This window comes from Delphinapterus leucas, chromosome X (assembly GCF_059928025.1).
Source record: "Delphinapterus leucas isolate spDelLeu-1000000601 "Yukka" chromosome X, BTC_Dleu_Yukka2, whole genome shotgun sequence".
NCBI classification, from domain to species: domain Eukaryota; kingdom Metazoa; phylum Chordata; class Mammalia; order Artiodactyla; family Monodontidae; genus Delphinapterus; species Delphinapterus leucas.
This window is the reverse complement of record NC_143150.1, coordinates 112,862,738-112,880,051: the sequence shown is the minus strand read 5'-3', so window position 1 is coordinate 112,880,051 and position 17,314 is coordinate 112,862,738. Positions and strand designations below refer to the sequence as shown.

Sequence of the window (17,314 nt, the reverse complement as noted above, 5' to 3'; positions counted from 1 at the left end):
CCCCAACCAGGGATTGAACCCAGGCCCTCAGCAGTGAGAGCGCAGAGTCCTAACCACTGGACCACTAGGGAATTCCCACTGGGTACTTTATACGTATTACTTCATTTAATACTCACAACAATTAACCATATGAAGGGTACTATTATTATTTACTAATTACAGATGAAGAAATGGTGACTTAACAAGGTTAAGTATTGACACAATCACACAGATGGGGAGTATCTAAGTCCAAAGCTGTAGTAGATAAGAAACCACTACGCTATGCTACAGGATACACGTTATAGATACATGATACCAATTTTTTGTTATTACATACGCACAACGCACTCAGGTGATTTTTAAATTTTTTTTTTTTTCGGTACGCGGGCCTCTCACTGTCGTGGCCTCTCCCGTCGCGGAGCACAGGCTCCGGACGCGCAGGCTCAGCGGCCATGGCTCATGGGCCCAGCCGCTCCGCGGCATGTGGGATCTTCCCGGACCGGGGCACGAACCCGTGTCCCCTGCATCGGCAGGTGGACTCCCAACCACCGCGCCACCAGGGAAGCCCCTAAAGTATTTTTAAATGAGTATTGCAAAGCACAGACCAGTCGGAATGGACACTACAACCAATCAGAATGGAAGCCAGGTGTAAACAACCTAAGTGGCCGTCTGATTTCGGTTAGCCTTTGTTGTGTAACAAAGAACCCTAAATTTTAGTGGCTTAAAACAACAATTCTATTCACTCATGATGCTGTGGGTTGATAACATGGACTGGGATCAGTGAGGGGGTTCTTCTGCTGGTCTTGCCTAAGGTCACTTGTGTGGCTGCAATCATTTGACAGCTCAATTGGGACTGAATGGTCCAAGGTGGCATCGCTTACGCATCTGGCCTCACTTACGCATCTCCTCATGAGGTCTTTCATCCTCAAGGAAGCTAGCTCAAGCTTCTTCATATGGCAGCAGCAATGTTCCAAGAGGGTGTGAACAGAAGCTTTAAGATCTCTTGAGGTCTTGCTTAGGAGTTGTACACCACCACTTTTACTGTATTCTATTGGTCAAGGCAAGTCACAAGGCCAGTCCAAATTCAAGGAGTGGGGAAATAGATTCTACCTCTTATTTATTTGTTTGTTTGTTTATTCATTTATTCATTTATTTATTTATTTATTCATTTATCTATTTGTTTTTTGGCTGCGTTGGGTCTTCCTTGCTGCGTGCGGGCTTACTCTAGTTGCGGCAAGTGGGGCCTACTCTTCATTGCAATGCGCGGGCTTCTCATTGTGGTGGCTTCTCTTGTTGCCGAGCATGGGCTCCAGGTGCCTGGGCTTCAGTAGTTGTGGCACACGGGCTCAGTAGTTGTGGCTCAAGGGCTCTAGAGCGCAGGCTCAGTAGTTGTGGCGCACAGGCTTAGTTGCTCCATGGCATGTGGGATCTTCCCGGACCAGGGCTCGAACCCGTGTCCCCTGCACTGGCAGGCAGATTCTTAACCACTGCACCACCAGCGAATTCCTAGATTCTACCTCTTGATGGGAGGAGCTGCAATGAATTTGTGGTTATTTTAATCCACTACACTGTATATACCAACTGAGTATCAGCCCTTTATGTATATGTACATAGAAAAAAAGGCTGGAAGGAAATCAACCTACTAATAGGGATTATTTTTATTAACTTTTTGTATTTCTTCTTTTATATAAATTTATCTATTTATTTATTTTTGGCTGTGTTGGGTCTTCGTTGCTGTACATGGGCTTTCTGTAGTTGCAGTGAGTGGGGGCCGCTCTTCATTGTGGTGCGCGGGCTTCTCACTGTCGTGGCTTCTCTTGCTGCGGAGCACGGGCTCCAGGCATGCAGGCTTCAGTAGTTGTGGCGCGTGGGCTCAGTAGTTGTGGCTCGCGAGCTCTAGAGCTCAGGCTCAGTAGTTGTGGCACACGGGCTTAGTTGCTCCGCGGCATGTGGGATCTTCCCGGGCCAGGGCTCGAACCCGTGTCCCCTGCATTGGCAGGCAGATTCTTAACCACTGCACCACCAGGGAAGCCCCCTTTTTGTATTTCTGCACTTATATTTTCTTAATCAATATGCATTATTTTTATAAACAGAAAAAAAAAACTATGACACCTTCCATAATAGTTTAAGAGGGCAAGCTGGACAGTTTCACTTTGGCAGGGAAATCAACAGAATTCCTTCTTTCCTAGCTCTACCACTTCCTGGCTGTTGCAATTTTGTAGCCCTCTGAGCCTCTGGTTTTCTCTGTTGCAAACATTGAGCTAACATTAGCTATTTCACAAGACAGTTGATATTAAACAAGTCAATGAATGTAAAACACCCACGATGTCCCTTGTCTGTTTCCTTACCTCCTACTCTCCCCCTACTCAGACCTCTTCAGTTATAGGAATTATATTTCTCACAAAGATTAAATTCTGTTGTAGTAAACTACAAACATATCTGCAAAGTAAACTGTATGCCCTGAGGGCTGGTTTCAAAACTTAGTCCTCCTTTATAACTCCCAAGTACCTAGCATAAGAGTCAATAAATAGTTATTGATTTGTTGACTCATTAGCCAAATAAAAGTTTTCCAAATGCTAGCGAGTTAACCCCTTTTTATGCAGTTTTAAATTCAAATTCCAGTATCAACAGGGGGTAATGTTGGTCCTCCATGGCATCTATCTATTCCTGACAATATAAAACCTAACTTGATTCATAAAGAAAATTCACATTTCTTAGGGTTCTAAGCTTTTACATGTGCAAAAAACGCAATCACAATGAGCTTTTTTTAGCTGCCTGTTTTTCAGAATGGGCTCTCCTTGTCATAATGACAAAGTGAAGCATAAGAGCATGAAACTTAAACTGGAAAAACAGAATAAATAGAAAAAAATTATAGTGTGTTTTAATGAAACAATCATTATTCTAAAAACCTAAGCAGCCCACATTGAAAACGACCTTGTTTTTGCTTCAAGAAGGCAGCTATTATTAGTGCTTAGTCACCTAGTTCTTACTTACTGTTAGCAGTAACTCGGTAACAAGCTCTCCTGAGTCCTCCCACAAAACAGAACAAAGCAGAGGCAGGAAGGGCCTATGTCTGGTCATCCGTGTGCAATGGTGTCAGGAAAGACACTACCTGAAGTGGCTTTAGGCAGACAAGAATCAATGCTATTTTTAAAGATCTTTGAGAAACACATTTCATAAATTCTCCCAATGACTCACTGCGTATGATATCCCCAGAGGGTGGGAAGGGTAACAGAGGAGCTACTTTTGCTTTCTTTTCTACATACAGGATATTGCGAGCAAAGCAGAGAATTACTTGTTGAATGTTGGGGGAGTCATTTGGTGATAATCCACCCTATAGACTGAAAACACGGCAGGCTCCTTTTATGCTTTCTCTTTGACTCATTCCAGAACCCAGGCGGGGCAGCCAAAGCAGGGCCCTCAGAGGACCTGTCTGGGAAGGTGGTTTGTAAAAAGCCAAAAACAAAAAAACAAACAGAAAAACCCTCTATCTGCAAGAGGCTTGAGTACTTGTCCCATTGGGTATAATCCAGGAAGAGCTATACTCTAATCCAACTGTTCTCAAATATTTTACTCTCAGGACATTTAAAAATAATTGAAAAATCCAAAAAGCTTGCCTTCAAAAATTCTAGAAAACATGAGAACACACAAGCACACATTCCTTTAGTCACCAGAGCAATGATGTCATCACACATCTGTAAACTTGTAATTGGTTCGAAATAAAAAGTTTTAAAGGGGAGAGGAGAGAAGCACAGGGAATGAGCAAGGAGGGAATATAACAATTTTCAACAGCAATGCAAGCCAGAAGATAGATATCATCAATATGCTGAACGAAAAAGAACTTCCAACCTCAAACTCGCTAACAGTGAAATAAATCCTTCAAGAACTTTAAGATGAATTTAAAGACATATTTAGACAAGCAAAACAAAAATTTTACAAGAGCATACCTTCACTAAATGGAAGTATGAAGGAGTGTACCTCAGGCAGAAGGAAAGTGTTTCCACAAGGAAGGTCAGAAATTTAAGAAAAAATAAGGGGAAAAGTAAGAAAGAAAATATTCTGTTAACTCTAAAAATTACCAGCAGAGGGGGGAAAAAAATCATTGAGGAATCGAAGTAGCTTACCTTAGGAAATTCTAGAAAACACAATACAAGCACACATTCCTTTAGTCATGAGAGCGATGATGTCATCACACATCAGTTCTCTGGAAAATTTCAGCGAGAGTTAAGAAAGAGAAACGAAATCCTACCATTACTATGAAACTAGCTTTGAAAGGATCTTCGGACCCACAGGGCCCCTCAGACCACCCTATGAGAGCCACTGCTCTAATCCCCTTATCCCCCCATCGCCCAAAGCCAGGTCTCTCCAAGGAAGAAACAGCAAAGTCACTGGGCCAGGGCCAAAAGGGGAACCCCTCTCTTCCTTTTTGCGAAGGTTACTAGGGGACGCTTAGGCTCCGAGGTCGGGCTTTCGGGAAGGCTCCGCCAGGCGCCGCTAGAGGGCGCCGCTAGAGAGCCGCACCTGGCGCCTCACCGCCCGCGCCCCCGCCCGCGCGGGCCGGGTTCACACGGGCGGCCGGAAGAGAGGGAGGTGCCCGGAAGAGGGGGGGCGGTCGCGGCCTCATTGGACGAGGCGCCGCGGCCTCATTGGACGAGGCGCCTCATTGGACAAGGTGCCTCCGCCTCACGGCCCGGGGCGGGGCTTCTTCGCGCTAAAAAGCGGAGCCGGGCGGCCGAAGCGAGTGGTTGCTCCCTCAGTTAGCTGGTGTTCGTGTTTCGTTCGCCGAGGTTTCGTCGGGTCATGGTGCCATCCTGACTGGGAAGAGGACGCTCCCGGGAGACGAATGAGGAACCACCTCCTCTTGCTGTTCAAGTACAGGGGCTTGGTCCGCAAAGGGAAGAAAAGCAAAAGAAGAAAATGGCTAAATTCGTGATCCGCCCGGCCACCGCCGCCGACTGCAGTGACATTCTGCGGCTGATCAAGGTAGCGGGAGGCATGGGCTCTTCCTGTGACGGGCGGTGGGGTCCTTGTCCCCAGTAGGTCCCCCTCTCTCCGCCTGCCTCCCCCAGCCCCGGCCCGGCCGCGCCGCTCCGGGCGAGACTCAGGGTATGAATCCCCGCCCAGCCCACCCCATTCCCCCGAGCTGGCCGGGCCGGGGTCTCACTTAATTTTCTGCTTCTCTTCTTTTGTCTTGTGTACATCAACCCAGGAATTGGCTAAATACGAATACATGGAAGAGCAAGTAATATTAACTGAAAAAGGTAACGCATCAGTGGCGGGGCGGGGGACGAGCGTCCGGTGCCTGCCACCTTCATCGAGGCCAACACTGTCCCTGCTGCCTCTTCTTGCAGATCTGCTAGAGGATGGTTTTGGAGAGCACCCCTTCTACCACTGCCTGGTCGCAGAAGTGCCCAAGGAGCACATGACTCCAGAAGGTAATCGCCCTCTCCTTCCAGAAGCCGGAGAGACCGAGTGTTGTGGAAGACGTAGTGGCTGCTCTGTAGAAGCACTGACAACACAGGCTGAAGTTACTTACTGAGAAGTTGGCCAGAAATACTAGCCAGCCAGTGTTCAAACTACTGAGAAAAAAAAATAGATTGCTGCACTTAATAATAGGGCGGGTTAGAAGAGCTGTTTAAGTATCAGTGCTGTGGAGACCCGGAAAAGTTAGGTATAAAGTCGTTTGTTGTAATTCAGTTTCATAAATGGTTCTTGTTTGACCCTAACGTAACCGTTTTTGTATTTGTGTTAAATTACATTTTTTTCTTTAATTTGTCCCAATCTTCAGGTTACAGTCTCTAGCTTCGCCATGTACATGGCCCTTCCGTGTACATGGATGGGCGGGGAGGTAACTAAAAGATCCTTTACACAATAAAGTAGATGATCATGATAAATGAGGTAAGGCCCTATTATCACACACTTAAAACACGGTAGATCAGAAGCTCCATTGTACTCACTTCCTGTTTGCAAAGGACTATAAAATGGCTAGAAAGTTTAATTTGAAACCTTTGCCTCCGATTGGAATTACAGACACCCATAAAGAAGGAGTCAGATGCTTTTTTCCTTTTTTTCTTTGTTTTTTCTTTGTCGTTGTTTTTTCCTTTCTGGTTCTTGTTGAATGGGCAGAAGACGGAGCTAAAGAGGGAAGTTGTTGGGCAGGGGCGGTGGGGGGTGCTTAAGGGTTTTTCTGAGGTCATTTCCTCATACTAGAAAAAATGAGCAGAAAACATAAGGGATGAGGTACTTTCCAGAGGTATGTGGATGTTACATCACACCTGGGTACCTCTCCTTCTTCCAGCTTAAACATTGGGGAGAGCAAATGGAAAATGTTGAATTGGAAGGCAAGTTCTGAAATTAAACGTTGCTCTTTTGGCCTGATGTCCTGACCTTAAGGAAGCAGAGTTTCTAAACTACAAATACTTAACTATTCTGAACTGCCGTGTAAACCTGACTTATTCCCAAGTCAAGATACCAATATATCAATAGGATGTGAATAATGTGTGTGTTTAGTTTTAAGACCATAGCACTTTCGTTCTGGCAAGTAATGAAAGCATTCTCACTTCCTGAGTGTGAGATCCAGCAGATTGCAGAGTGGCCAGTCCACAGTTTTAGCCTGGTTTCAGCTAGCTCTAATGTGTGCTTTTTGCAAATACATGTTCTAAGAACAGTGAGATCATCCAACAGTGGCCTGGATTGCACTAGCATAAAAGTCAAGAGACAGTCTGGCCCACTGGCTACTTATTTCTGTAATACATGCATGTATGTTTTTTAAAAACTTATGATAGACTTCTGATTTTGCAGCTACAACTTTGACGGATTGTTTTTCATCCATAACTCATGTGATACTCTTATTACAGGACACAGCATTGTTGGTTTTGCCATGTACTATTTTACCTATGACCCATGGATTGGCAAACTGTTGTATCTTGAGGACTTCTTCGTGATGAGTGATTATAGAGGTATGATTGAGTTCAGGGGGGCTGCTCTAAAGAGAAATCAGGGCTTGAAGTCCTTAAAATGACCTTTTAAATGGTACTTCTCTTTCTTTTTTAGGCTTTGGCATAGGATCAGAAATTCTGAAGAATCTAAGCCAGGTATGTCTTGATGTTTGGTTTCCAAATTTGTAAGGGTTACTGGATTATTTTAACACCTGAATCAGAATTGGGTCTTGGAAAGCAGGTGAAATGTCACTGAGTTTGTGTTTTCCTCTCCTGCATAACAGGTTGCGATGAAGTGTCGCTGCAGCAGCATGCACTTCTTGGTAGCAGAGTGGAATGAACCATCTATCAACTTCTACAAAAGAAGAGGTGCTTCTGATCTGTCCAGCGAAGAGGGATGGAGACTCTTCAAGATCGACAAGGAGTACTTGCTAAAAATGGCAGCAGAGGAGTGAGGAGTGCTGGTGTAGACAATGACAGCTTCCATTCTATTTTAGAATAAATTCTCAACTTACCTTGCTTTCTATCTTATTTGTAGTGAAATGATAGAATGAGCACCCATTCCAAAGCTTTATTACCAGTGGCGTTGTTGCATGTTTGAAGTAAGGTCTGTTTAAGATGGCAATCCTTGTATGCACGTTGGAGTCAGACTTCTATTGAACATCTTTAATGAACAGCAAGGTGGTATGATAATGTCTATGAAAAAAACTCCACTCTTGTGAGTCATTTCAATGTGTACAATGTACACACTGGTACTTAGAGTTTCTGTTTTGATTCTTTTTTAATAAACTACCCTTTGATTTAATTGTTTGGTGTAAGCATTTTTACTGATCCTTTATTTCTTAGACATTTTTCTTGCTGTTGAGTGCAAAGTAAAAATGCCCAAGAAACATGATAACTTGACAGTTTTTTAAAAAGTTTTTTTCTTGTTTTTTGTTTTTGCGGTACACGGGCCTCTCACTGCTGCGGCCTCTCCCGTTGCAGAGCACTCCGGACGCGCAGGCTCAGCAGCCATGGCTCACGGGCCCAGCCGCTCTGCGGCATGTGGGTCTTCCCGGACCGGGGCACGAACCCGTGTCCCCTGCATCGGCAGGCGGACTCTCAACCACTGCGCCACCAGGGAAGCCCCTAAAAAGAGTTTTTAAACCCAGTTTAAAGTGTCTTATGGTCAGAAGCTGTGTTGTGCTGGTATCCCAATGTCTAGAAAGAAGCCAGTTGAATCCCAAGGTTTTATATGTAGCAACATATAAAAATATGACTTTATATTGATGACACTACACTTAATCCAACAGAAGTTTCAAGAGCTTAGAAACTAAGGCCCACAATGAAAAAGCCTATTTGTTACACCAGTAAAAGAGGTGGAAATGGGTTCTGAAATACTGGAAATTGGGGGAAAAAACATCTTGCCCACAACAACCTCATCCCACACACAAATACTATTCTGAAGGGAAAGTAGATCACTTTGCTAGTTAGGCAGGAACAAAAATTCCACATTTTTAAAGGAATTTTGTAAACTAAAAGGCTGGAGTTGGACACAGGTACCAGTCAGGGTAAATTAGCATCCTATTTGGAGGGCAAGTTTCTGATAACTGTGTTAACACATGGGTTTCTAAGCGGAGAAACAATAGGGCTTAAAACTGCTGGGGGTTGGGGGAGAAGTAAATAGAAGCTTTCTCCAGGACTGAAAATGAAACTCACAGAGGGCTGAGGAGGAGACAGTTTTAGATAGGTGAACTCCTTTTATTACTCGTGACGCTGACCTAAATTCCTAAACCCACTAATTCCCACAGTAATGAAAGTGGTAGTTAATAACCACTGTACTGATTTCCAAGATTAATGTTTTCCAAAAGAAATCGTCAGATAACTGAGAAGCAGTACTCTGTGTCTTCTTACTGTGTTCTCCAGGAAAGAAACACTGGACTCCTCACTCAAAGGGCGATTTGTCCTGCATCCCTTGGTTTCAGTGTCTTTCGTGGCTTCCTAAATTAGAAGGCAGCCATATAAACAAGCAGGATCCTGTACTGTGTTTAACAGGAGCGCTTTGGGATTTATTGGTAGCTCAGAGAGCATGTCATGAAAATAGACTTAGAGTCCGTTCTCAACCAGGGTCCTGCTAGACTGGCGAGTAACTATAGGAGAGAAACGCTGGCAAGCATAAAAAGGGTTAACTAAACACAAGGAGCTTTGTGGGGAAAGAAGACATTTTGAAAATTGTGTTTTGGAAAGTGGGCCTCCTTGAGGAAAACAACTACATGCTGACTGTGGTTAAATATGTGAATAAATTAGATTAACCAAGTGAGTTACAATGTAACTCTTTGTTTTCTCATACTTAGAGCTTAGCCCTAAAGGCCCAGTGTTGTCACCATGAAAGCTTTTAGGAAGTTTTTGTATCCACTTTAAAAAAGTCCCTTGAGTTTAAAATTTAGAAGCTGAAACACCACAGCATCAGCCTACTGAATGTACAACGCTGTTACAAAGACACCTCTTTAAAAACTGAACTATAAAAACAAATCCATAAAGCTTGAAATCACCAGGCAAGTAAGAAAACACAATCCGGGGAAATTATATGAAAGGAAATAATAAACAATGATAAACCTGGAAAAGGGGGGCAGGGGGAGTCCAGGTAAGCAACACCTCTGTAAAGATAACTTTGAAATTACTATTTAACTAAAATATTATGCCTGACATAATCATTTGGGAAGAACAGTATTTCAGGCCTAAGAACTTGCCAATTATTACATAAGAATATTTTGGGGTTTTCTCTGTGTAGTTAAAAAAAATAACTTATTTGCTAAGTTTATTAGCTCCCTTAAAGAATAAAATCAAAAATTTTGATAGTATTAAAACAAGAAGTAGCTGGGTTTATCCACACATAGGCTTACAAGACATCCTGCCACCAATCTGATTACAGGGTCAACAGTAGAGGCACCTTCTGTCACGCTCCAAACCAGAGCCCAAGGTCATCAACTGCTTAGATCCCACTGGGCAGCCTTTCTAAGGAAAGAAAGTAGAGTCTTTTCCACAGAAATGCACAAGCAACAATTCAGAAGAAATCTAATGATTTATTAATGTCTTAACACCCACTCTACCCAGTCCCGCTCTACCCAGCAGGGCCTAGAATGATGGCACTTATCTGTGCTCCTTGAGGCAAGTGGCTGCTCAGAGTCTGCAGGTGGCCACGTCCGCTCCCAGGATTCTGTTTGCGAGACCGGCCTCATCTTCGTCTCCTTGCTTCATCATCTCTTCATGTGGATTGTCATCTCAGGGTGACTCTGTGCTTTATTCTCATCCCTTTTCTTTGTGCTGCCGGTCTGGGCTTCAAGCTAGTCAGCTGTCACCCACAGCCCAGACTGACAGGCCCACACCCTTATTGAGTCCATCCCACCCCCACCCCTACCATCATTGCCTTTTATGCCTCATCAATCAAAGGCCGCCAAATACCCTTCCTTGCAAAGTTCTCCCAGCACCCTCTTCCCCCAACACCTTTCTTTCTTGTGGCTTGCATCTGCCCAGCAAATGTTTTAGTAGCTTCCAGGTGGTTGTCAACATAATAGTTAATGAGAGCTAACGTTTAGTAAGTACTCACCAGGAACCAGGCATTGTGTTTAGCACTTTGTATAGTTATTATGTCATCTAATTCTTACAAACATCGTGTGAGGTAGATGCTACTATTTGTTTCTTTTTATAATGAGAAACTAACCCTCAGAGCGGTTAAGTTGCCCAAGGCCACACAACTAGGCTTGGGAATCAAACTCCAAACAAAATTTCTCAGACCCCTGGGGGTTCACTGCCATCTTCTCAGAGGACCTCATATTCTCCATAAGAATGACTGAATTTGGTGTTTCTTTTGGATTATACTCTAAAGAAGAATAAGTACAGTTGTCCCTCAGTATCCGAGGGGGATTCTGGAATTTTTTTTTTCCGAATATTTTCCATCCACTGTTACTTGAATCCGCGGATATGGAACTCACAGATCAGGCAGGGCCAACTGTATAAGCATTTTCTAGATCATTGAAATCAGTAGTTCTTAGTACGGGCTGCACATTAGAATCACCTAGAAAGATTTTAAGAAATACTAACGTCCCACCCGGAGAGAATCTTTAATTATATCTTAATGTCCATTCCAAAGTGAAGGCTGGATTGATCGCCACTGATGTAGACAGTCACCTTTTAACCGAATCCTAGTCACAACCGTGAGGACAACCATTTCAGTCTGTGTTTACGCTGCTCACCTTGGCACCACATCATTAACAAGCAAAGAACAAGTGAAATCACATCACGCTGCATGAGGGAGAACCTCCTGGAGAGTTTTTAGAGAAGAATGGTGGGAGAATTGTGTCAACCAACTGTATACAATGCTGAAACCGTAAACAGCCATCAGTACCACGCTCCTTTGCAAGGAGCAACTTCATTTCAGCAAAACATCTTCCCTCACATTAAATCAGTGTTGCCCATTTGAATTTTATTCATTTGGTAGTTTTGTCTGTATTTGACTTGTAAATGTATATGGTTTCACAGTCGTATAGGAGCTATGAACATCAAACGTTCACATCTAGTTGTATGTCTACAGTAAGTAAATATAATAAGAATAATTTCAATCACCACTATGAGAAGTCTTTCCTTTAAAAGGAGTCTGTGTCACTAGAGTTTGAGAAACACTGCTGTGACCATAATGCAATACTGCCTGCTTCTGATTGGTTAGAAAAAGGCCAACGGCATCAGAGGTAAGACTTTACCAATTAAGCCCCAATTTGGACAGATTTAGTCTTGATATTTCAGCGAGAATATTTCATAGATATGTTTTTTTTCCACCAAGAGGCATATAATGTTTGTTTGTCTCTTTTTGTGATGCAGCCGATGATGTCAATACCTAGGTGCACTGATTCATTAGGAGTTTCAAACTGTGATACTCTATCATTCCTTCTTCATTTCTTAGCTAAAATACTTCTACAAAGAGAACCTTCTCCTATATTGTGTTTCGTTACCATGAAGTACAGTTCACCCAGCAAAGGCAGGATACATGCTTGATTCTTTTAATTTACTAGGTTTCAAAAGAATGAACTGGTTTCCCCAGCATCTTCCAATTCGGTTTCCCCCCCCCCCCAAGTATCTTTATTAACTCGTGGACTTTAAATATTTCCTGTGTCTTAATTCCTTGCCGTCATTTTTCTGATTGAAGCTTGGATTGCTCTAATTGTCCAGTGAGAGCTTCTTCAAGTTGGCTTCAGAATCCTTTGGACACGACTGCAGAAGCCTTTCTTTGTTAGCTTCCTCGCTTTTAAGATGTCCCAGGTTCATCTTGTACATTTCCTACCCCAGACCTGACATCAATGGCTAGGTAACTCCGAGCTTCTGAGATTTCCAGGGAAGCAACATTTACTGGGTTCAAGCAGTGTTCACGGCTCTGTTTTGACAATAACATGGGCACAGCCTACTGGTGCCATTTACCTCCAGCTTAGCTCAGGGAGCCTTCCACCAGCTGCGGCCCAGGGCTGTCTTCTTCCACCTCGGGGCTTATGCCGCTTTCTTTCATTCAGTGAATCAATAACAAAAACAACAAAAGTGGTTACAAAACAGCTAAATCCACAATGACAGTGATCCTTGTTTGCAGAGCAGCACGGTCTGTCCAGGGGCAGTTTGGGTCTGGTGGAAAGAACGCTCCACTTGGAGTCAAAGAAAACTGAATTGGATCTTGGCACTTCTTCATTTACAGGACTAAAATTAAACTACCTCAGAGTTGCAAGTGAGATTATGAATATGGAAGTGCAGGATGTACATGATTAATATATTCTATATGATATACTTAGAGTAACCCTACGTTGAGCATCTACTATGTGCTAGATACCATGATTTTATTTCATTAATCTTCATAACAACAGTGGCAGAATATGCCACCCCAAAATATGCCACTTTGGCATTAAGGATTATTTTGAGCTAAAGGCACTCGAAAAACAGCAGATGCAAGAAGAGCATTCTAATCTCCCCTTTTCCTTCTGAAAACAGGAGATAACACTCCCATCTATTTGTTACTTTTCCACAATCGCCCCTTTGTCCAATCTGTTAGAAGAGCATTTACGTTTGCCACCTCTTCGAGTGTTCATTTCCTTATGAGGGCTCCCATGTCACTGTAAAACATATTTGATCAATTTGTGTGCTTTTCTCCTGTTGATCTGTTTTATATTAATTAAATTCTCAGGTCCAGCCAAAAACCGCAAGAGGGTAAAGGTCAAGTTTCCCCCCCCCCCCACATGTTCCTGTGGTGTGCCAGTGAACCAGCTGGGGTTAGGGAGGAGCCTTGATTTGTAGAATTTGCTGATTAACAGCGTGTAAATACTTCCACCAAGGCTGATTTCAAGCTACCAAAGGCTGCAACAACTAGCTTGCAAAATTCCCGAATATTTAACAGTAGGCTCTCCCAAGCCAGTAGGAGCAGGCTTCAGCACACCACTGAATCAGGCCCATTTCAAAGATGAGGAAATGGAGGCTTAGGGAGGTCGAGCGACTTGGATTCACGGCAGGGGGTGTGGGTCCAGGCTGTCAACCCGGTCTGTGCCTCCACAAACGTGTGCTTTCTCTACCACATAGCTGGCCCTGCTCGAAGCAGCTGATCCACACTCTTTGACCTCCTTGACTGTCAACATCCCAGGAGCAGGGACATGTCCCATAATCTTTATATCCTCAGGGCCTCATTCCACGCATGGCACGCAGTAGGCATTCAACAAACATTCATTAAATAAATGGAATCAACCAGCCCCAGTTTTGGGGGGAAACAGAAAGAGAGAATCAACTTTAATTTCATGCTTTACCTGTAACAGGCATCCACTTTGAGAGTCAGAATTTAATTGGGGAAAAAAAAAAGCATATAATTATTGGGCACTTTCTACATTCCACATGTTATACATGGATTATGTCATTTAATCCTTAAAACAAATCCATCCTTTTGTGTATGAGGCAGGTAGGGTGTAGGGGGTGAAACAACTTGTTCTGTGTTATACAACCGGAAGGCAATGGGGTTGAGCTTTGAACTGGACAGCTGGGCCCCAGACACACCTCACAAAGCACAACTCACTGTCTAATTTAACTGTACACAGTGGCCTTGAGTCATTAATACTGGTGGTGCTTTGGGACTCAGACTTTCTTTGTCACCTGGAAAAGGTCTTGCCTGTGCTTACGTTAGGTGTGGAGGAGCCAGGGGGAAGGTGGGATTGAGACCAACTGCTTCCTGCGGCAACGCTTCCCAGCCAGCTCTGCAAGAAAATGCGACTTTTCCGCAGAGGACCAGCTTCAAGGCAAGGCAAGTGGTTCAGGAACCACCCCACTTCACTTTCTCTTCCTCAAATTATATACAAGTTCTGTTACAAGAAACAAAAATTTGCTCTCCTAAATTTTCCACACGGGCCTCCAAGGAACTGAAAAACAAAAATCATTTTCCAGTTTCTCTGGCTTCAAGCCTGATTCCAGGACATGATCCAACACTAATCACCATCCAAATGCCTGTCAGTGAGATGGTGGCGATGTACTCTGGCATATAGTACTGAGGCAGCCTTGTGCAATGTTGTTACAGCATTATGTTATAATTACACCCCAGCCTTGTTTCCTGCACATCTCGCAGATGCTCATCCACCAACGGGGTGATAGCTGACAATCACTCTAAACAAGCCTGGACAGAAGAAATAATAGCGGTAACCCTGAGGAACTTTTGAAAGAATATACAGCTAATATTCTAGAACGTTTGGCCAGTTCAGTAGTCTCTTACAGGCAGGTCAAACGTCAGGCAGCATTTCTACCTTTTCCTGTTCTGCTTTGAGCTCTCTCTGTGCTCTCTTGTCTTGTCCAGAATAACATCACTTAACTCCTCTGTATCTTGAAACATGTTGACTTAAAACATGAAACACCGGAGGAAATTCTTACAATCCCTCAGTCCCCACCCCCACCTCCCAGAGGAGCTAAAAGCTTAAGGAGTGGTGTAGCAGGCTGTTTGTTATAACTGCTAAGGGGGCGGGGGAGCTGCCTACCCAACCTCCTACCGCTCCTCCCCTGGGATGGGACAAACAGAATCCTATTGGTCATGGACACTGGGTCCGACCAGATGGAACTCTCTGGAAATGTTCCCACCGAAATCCAGGGAAGTGGGGAGGAGGAAGTTCCAGAGGGAAGAATCTAGGTGGTGGTGTGTGTAGTTTGCATTCCTGTCTGTGTTTTAAGAGGTTTCCAGGCAGGTTTTAATTAACCTCCAGCTGAAACTTGCTAAACAAGTTTTGCAACCCAGGTTGTTGTGTTAGTATTTTTCTGGGTGTATTGTCCTAGGTTTGAATTTCATGAAGTTTATTATTCTTTCTAATTAAAACTCAATGGGAAAAAGCAAAGTGTATGTTTTAAAACCTAGGTATTTCCTGGTAATGGCTTGTAGGAAAGAATGAGATTTGGATTGAGAAACGAAATGAGAATTTATTTACAAGTGATAAGACAAAACTAAAAATATTATTTTTTCCAATGAAAACTACACCATCTTTTGGGTCAAATGCTAATTGTTTAAGGCTTCGTTTTTAAAACAAACCCTTAGGTTTCATATGCTCCAACACCTAGGGGTGAAACAGAATACTTTCTTTCTAGTTTCCTTCATCAAGGCCTGCATTTCAGAAACTAAAGCACAGCATGATCTTTCTGCAACAATAACCACTGAATAATAATCACTCTGTCCTCAAAGGAGCCACTGAGAAGAGTGGGCTTTGAGGATACTCGACAAGATGCAGGCTGCTGCCGCAGGGGCCTCTGTCCCCAAACCCTAAGAATAATCTTTTGACATGATCTCTGATAAATCACTCTCTACAGTCATTTATATAACCCTCTGCCCCTAGCACAGAGGAGTCTGCTAGTTCAAGTCCTTCAAACTGGGAAATATTTGCCATTTGAAGTATATGAGAACTTTCCAGGTGACTGAGATTTAGGAACTTGCTTTCCAAACCTCAAATTCCATATGTAGGGCTTCCCTGGTGGCGCAGTGGTTGGGGGTCCGCCTGTCGGTGCGGGGGGCGCAGGTTCGTGCCCCGGTCCGGGAGGGTCCCGCGTGCCGCGGGGCGGCTGGGCCTGTGGGCCGTGGCCGCTGGGCCTGCGCGTCCGGGGCCTGTGCTCCGCGGCGGAGGGGCCGCGGCGGTGGGAGGCCGGCGTAACGCAAAAAAAAAATAAAATAAATAAAAATTCCATATGTACTCTTTATGGCAATAATCCGCCTGACAGTGCCCCTGAGGTAACAAGGTCACGCTTGGTTCCTCTTGACCATCTCCCCTTCCATAATAGTCCTTGCACTTGAATACAAAAAGATGTATCCCTCATCTACCCTGAATCTTAGCAGAGTGTGTTACCTCAAAGTGTAAAACCTCTGGGCACCAAACCAAGGAATAATTCAGCAATGTATAGCTCCTGAGGAAAGTTCCCTGAGAGTTAAGCCAGAGTCAGGGAGAAAAAATAATTTTTTCTCTACCCTTCTAGGTTCTTGGCTGAGATCTCCCTATAATGAAAGACAGATTAACAGGAGATAAACAAACAGAAGTTTAACAACATGTATGCCTCCTGTATACCCAGGAAAACTAATTCTCCAAAATGGCCCAAGGCACCACCTTCAATACCATCTCTAGCTAAAGACAAAAGAAAGATGTTAGGGGAGAGGAGAGCCAGTTACGGATGGTTACCAGAAAAAGCACAGTAAACAGTAAAGGGTATGGCAGATTTAAGTTGTTGTCTTCTCCACTGATAAGAGGTTCTAGAGACTTAGACATTTTCTTTGTCCTAGTACACAGAGGGAGACACCCTTACAAACGGATATTTCTCTTATAAGTGTAAACGTCTCTTATAAAAGTGTAATTTCTACTCGATTTTCAGAGCTTCTCCTGTGTCTGCTAGTTCTTAAAAATAATCAGCCTAAAATAATCGTCATGCCAAAGAGGCATGTTTGGGGGGAGGGATATTCTGCTCCCCTTCACCAGCTTCTCAGATTGCTTAGGAGCACAAACCAAGGTTTATATTTCAAACTCCACAACGAAAGAGGCTCCTGAGCAAGCCAATTCAAACTGTCTCTCTTAGTAGAAATCTAAGTGGTACAATAAAGGAACTACTGGTTAAAGAGTGTCAGCAGTCAGTTGGCTCCGGGCAGGGGCGGGGGCGGGGGCGGGGGTGGGGGTGGGGGTGGGAAAAACGACATGACCATACATTTCCACGAGATTGCTGGCTCAAGCATTTTATCATGATTGTTTATTACGTCCCAGAAGAGACTGTAAATTCCATTAGACATTTGGGACAGTTTTCTCTCTCAAGATCTGAGAAAGAGATCATTTGGTTAAAAAACAAATTGAGAGGAACGGTAACTTATTTTACCCAGCTGACAAACTGCTTTATCTAAG

General features: G+C 43.7%; 2 protein-coding genes across 6 annotated transcripts in view; one reads left to right on the top strand and one right to left on the bottom strand.

Moving 5' to 3' along the window:
• Positions 1–4,359, bottom strand: part of ACOT9 (acyl-CoA thioesterase 9) — a 72,794-nt gene extending 68,435 nt beyond the window's left edge. For 4 of the 5 annotated variants that reach the window (XM_022560466.3, XM_089904678.1, XM_089904676.1 and 1 more), the window contains exon 1: positions 4,104–4,359. The gene's annotated coding sequence lies outside the window, so the exon portion shown is untranslated. Of the gene's footprint in view, positions 1–2,973; positions 4,014–4,103 lie in introns of those variants that run through there. The other variant, XM_022560467.3, reaches the window with a different exon arrangement.
• Positions 4,360–4,713: 354 nt separating this feature from the next.
• Positions 4,714–7,722, top strand: SAT1 (spermidine/spermine N1-acetyltransferase 1). Its single transcript, XM_022560482.2, has 6 exons — positions 4,714–4,962; positions 5,189–5,240; positions 5,331–5,414; positions 6,837–6,938; positions 7,033–7,073; positions 7,202–7,722. The coding sequence occupies exons 1-6, from the start codon at positions 4,897–4,899 to the stop codon at positions 7,370–7,372; spliced, it is 516 nt and encodes a 171-aa protein (XP_022416190.1). The 5' UTR covers positions 4,714–4,896; the 3' UTR covers positions 7,373–7,722.
• The last annotated feature ends 9,592 nt before the right edge of the window (positions 7,723–17,314 follow it).

Excerpts from the sequence above, each read along its gene's own strand:
- SAT1 (XM_022560482.2), top strand. The coding sequence starts at position 4,897 with ATGGCTAAATTCGTGATCCGCCCGGCCACCGCCGCCGACTGCAGTGAC. Across the intron at positions 5,241-5,330 it reads AGTAATATTAACTGAAAAAG|ATCTGCTAGAGGATGGTTTT; the intron begins GTAACGCATCAG and ends CTCTTCTTGCAG. Across the intron at positions 5,415-6,836 it reads GGAGCACATGACTCCAGAAG|GACACAGCATTGTTGGTTTT; the intron begins GTAATCGCCCTC and ends CTCTTATTACAG.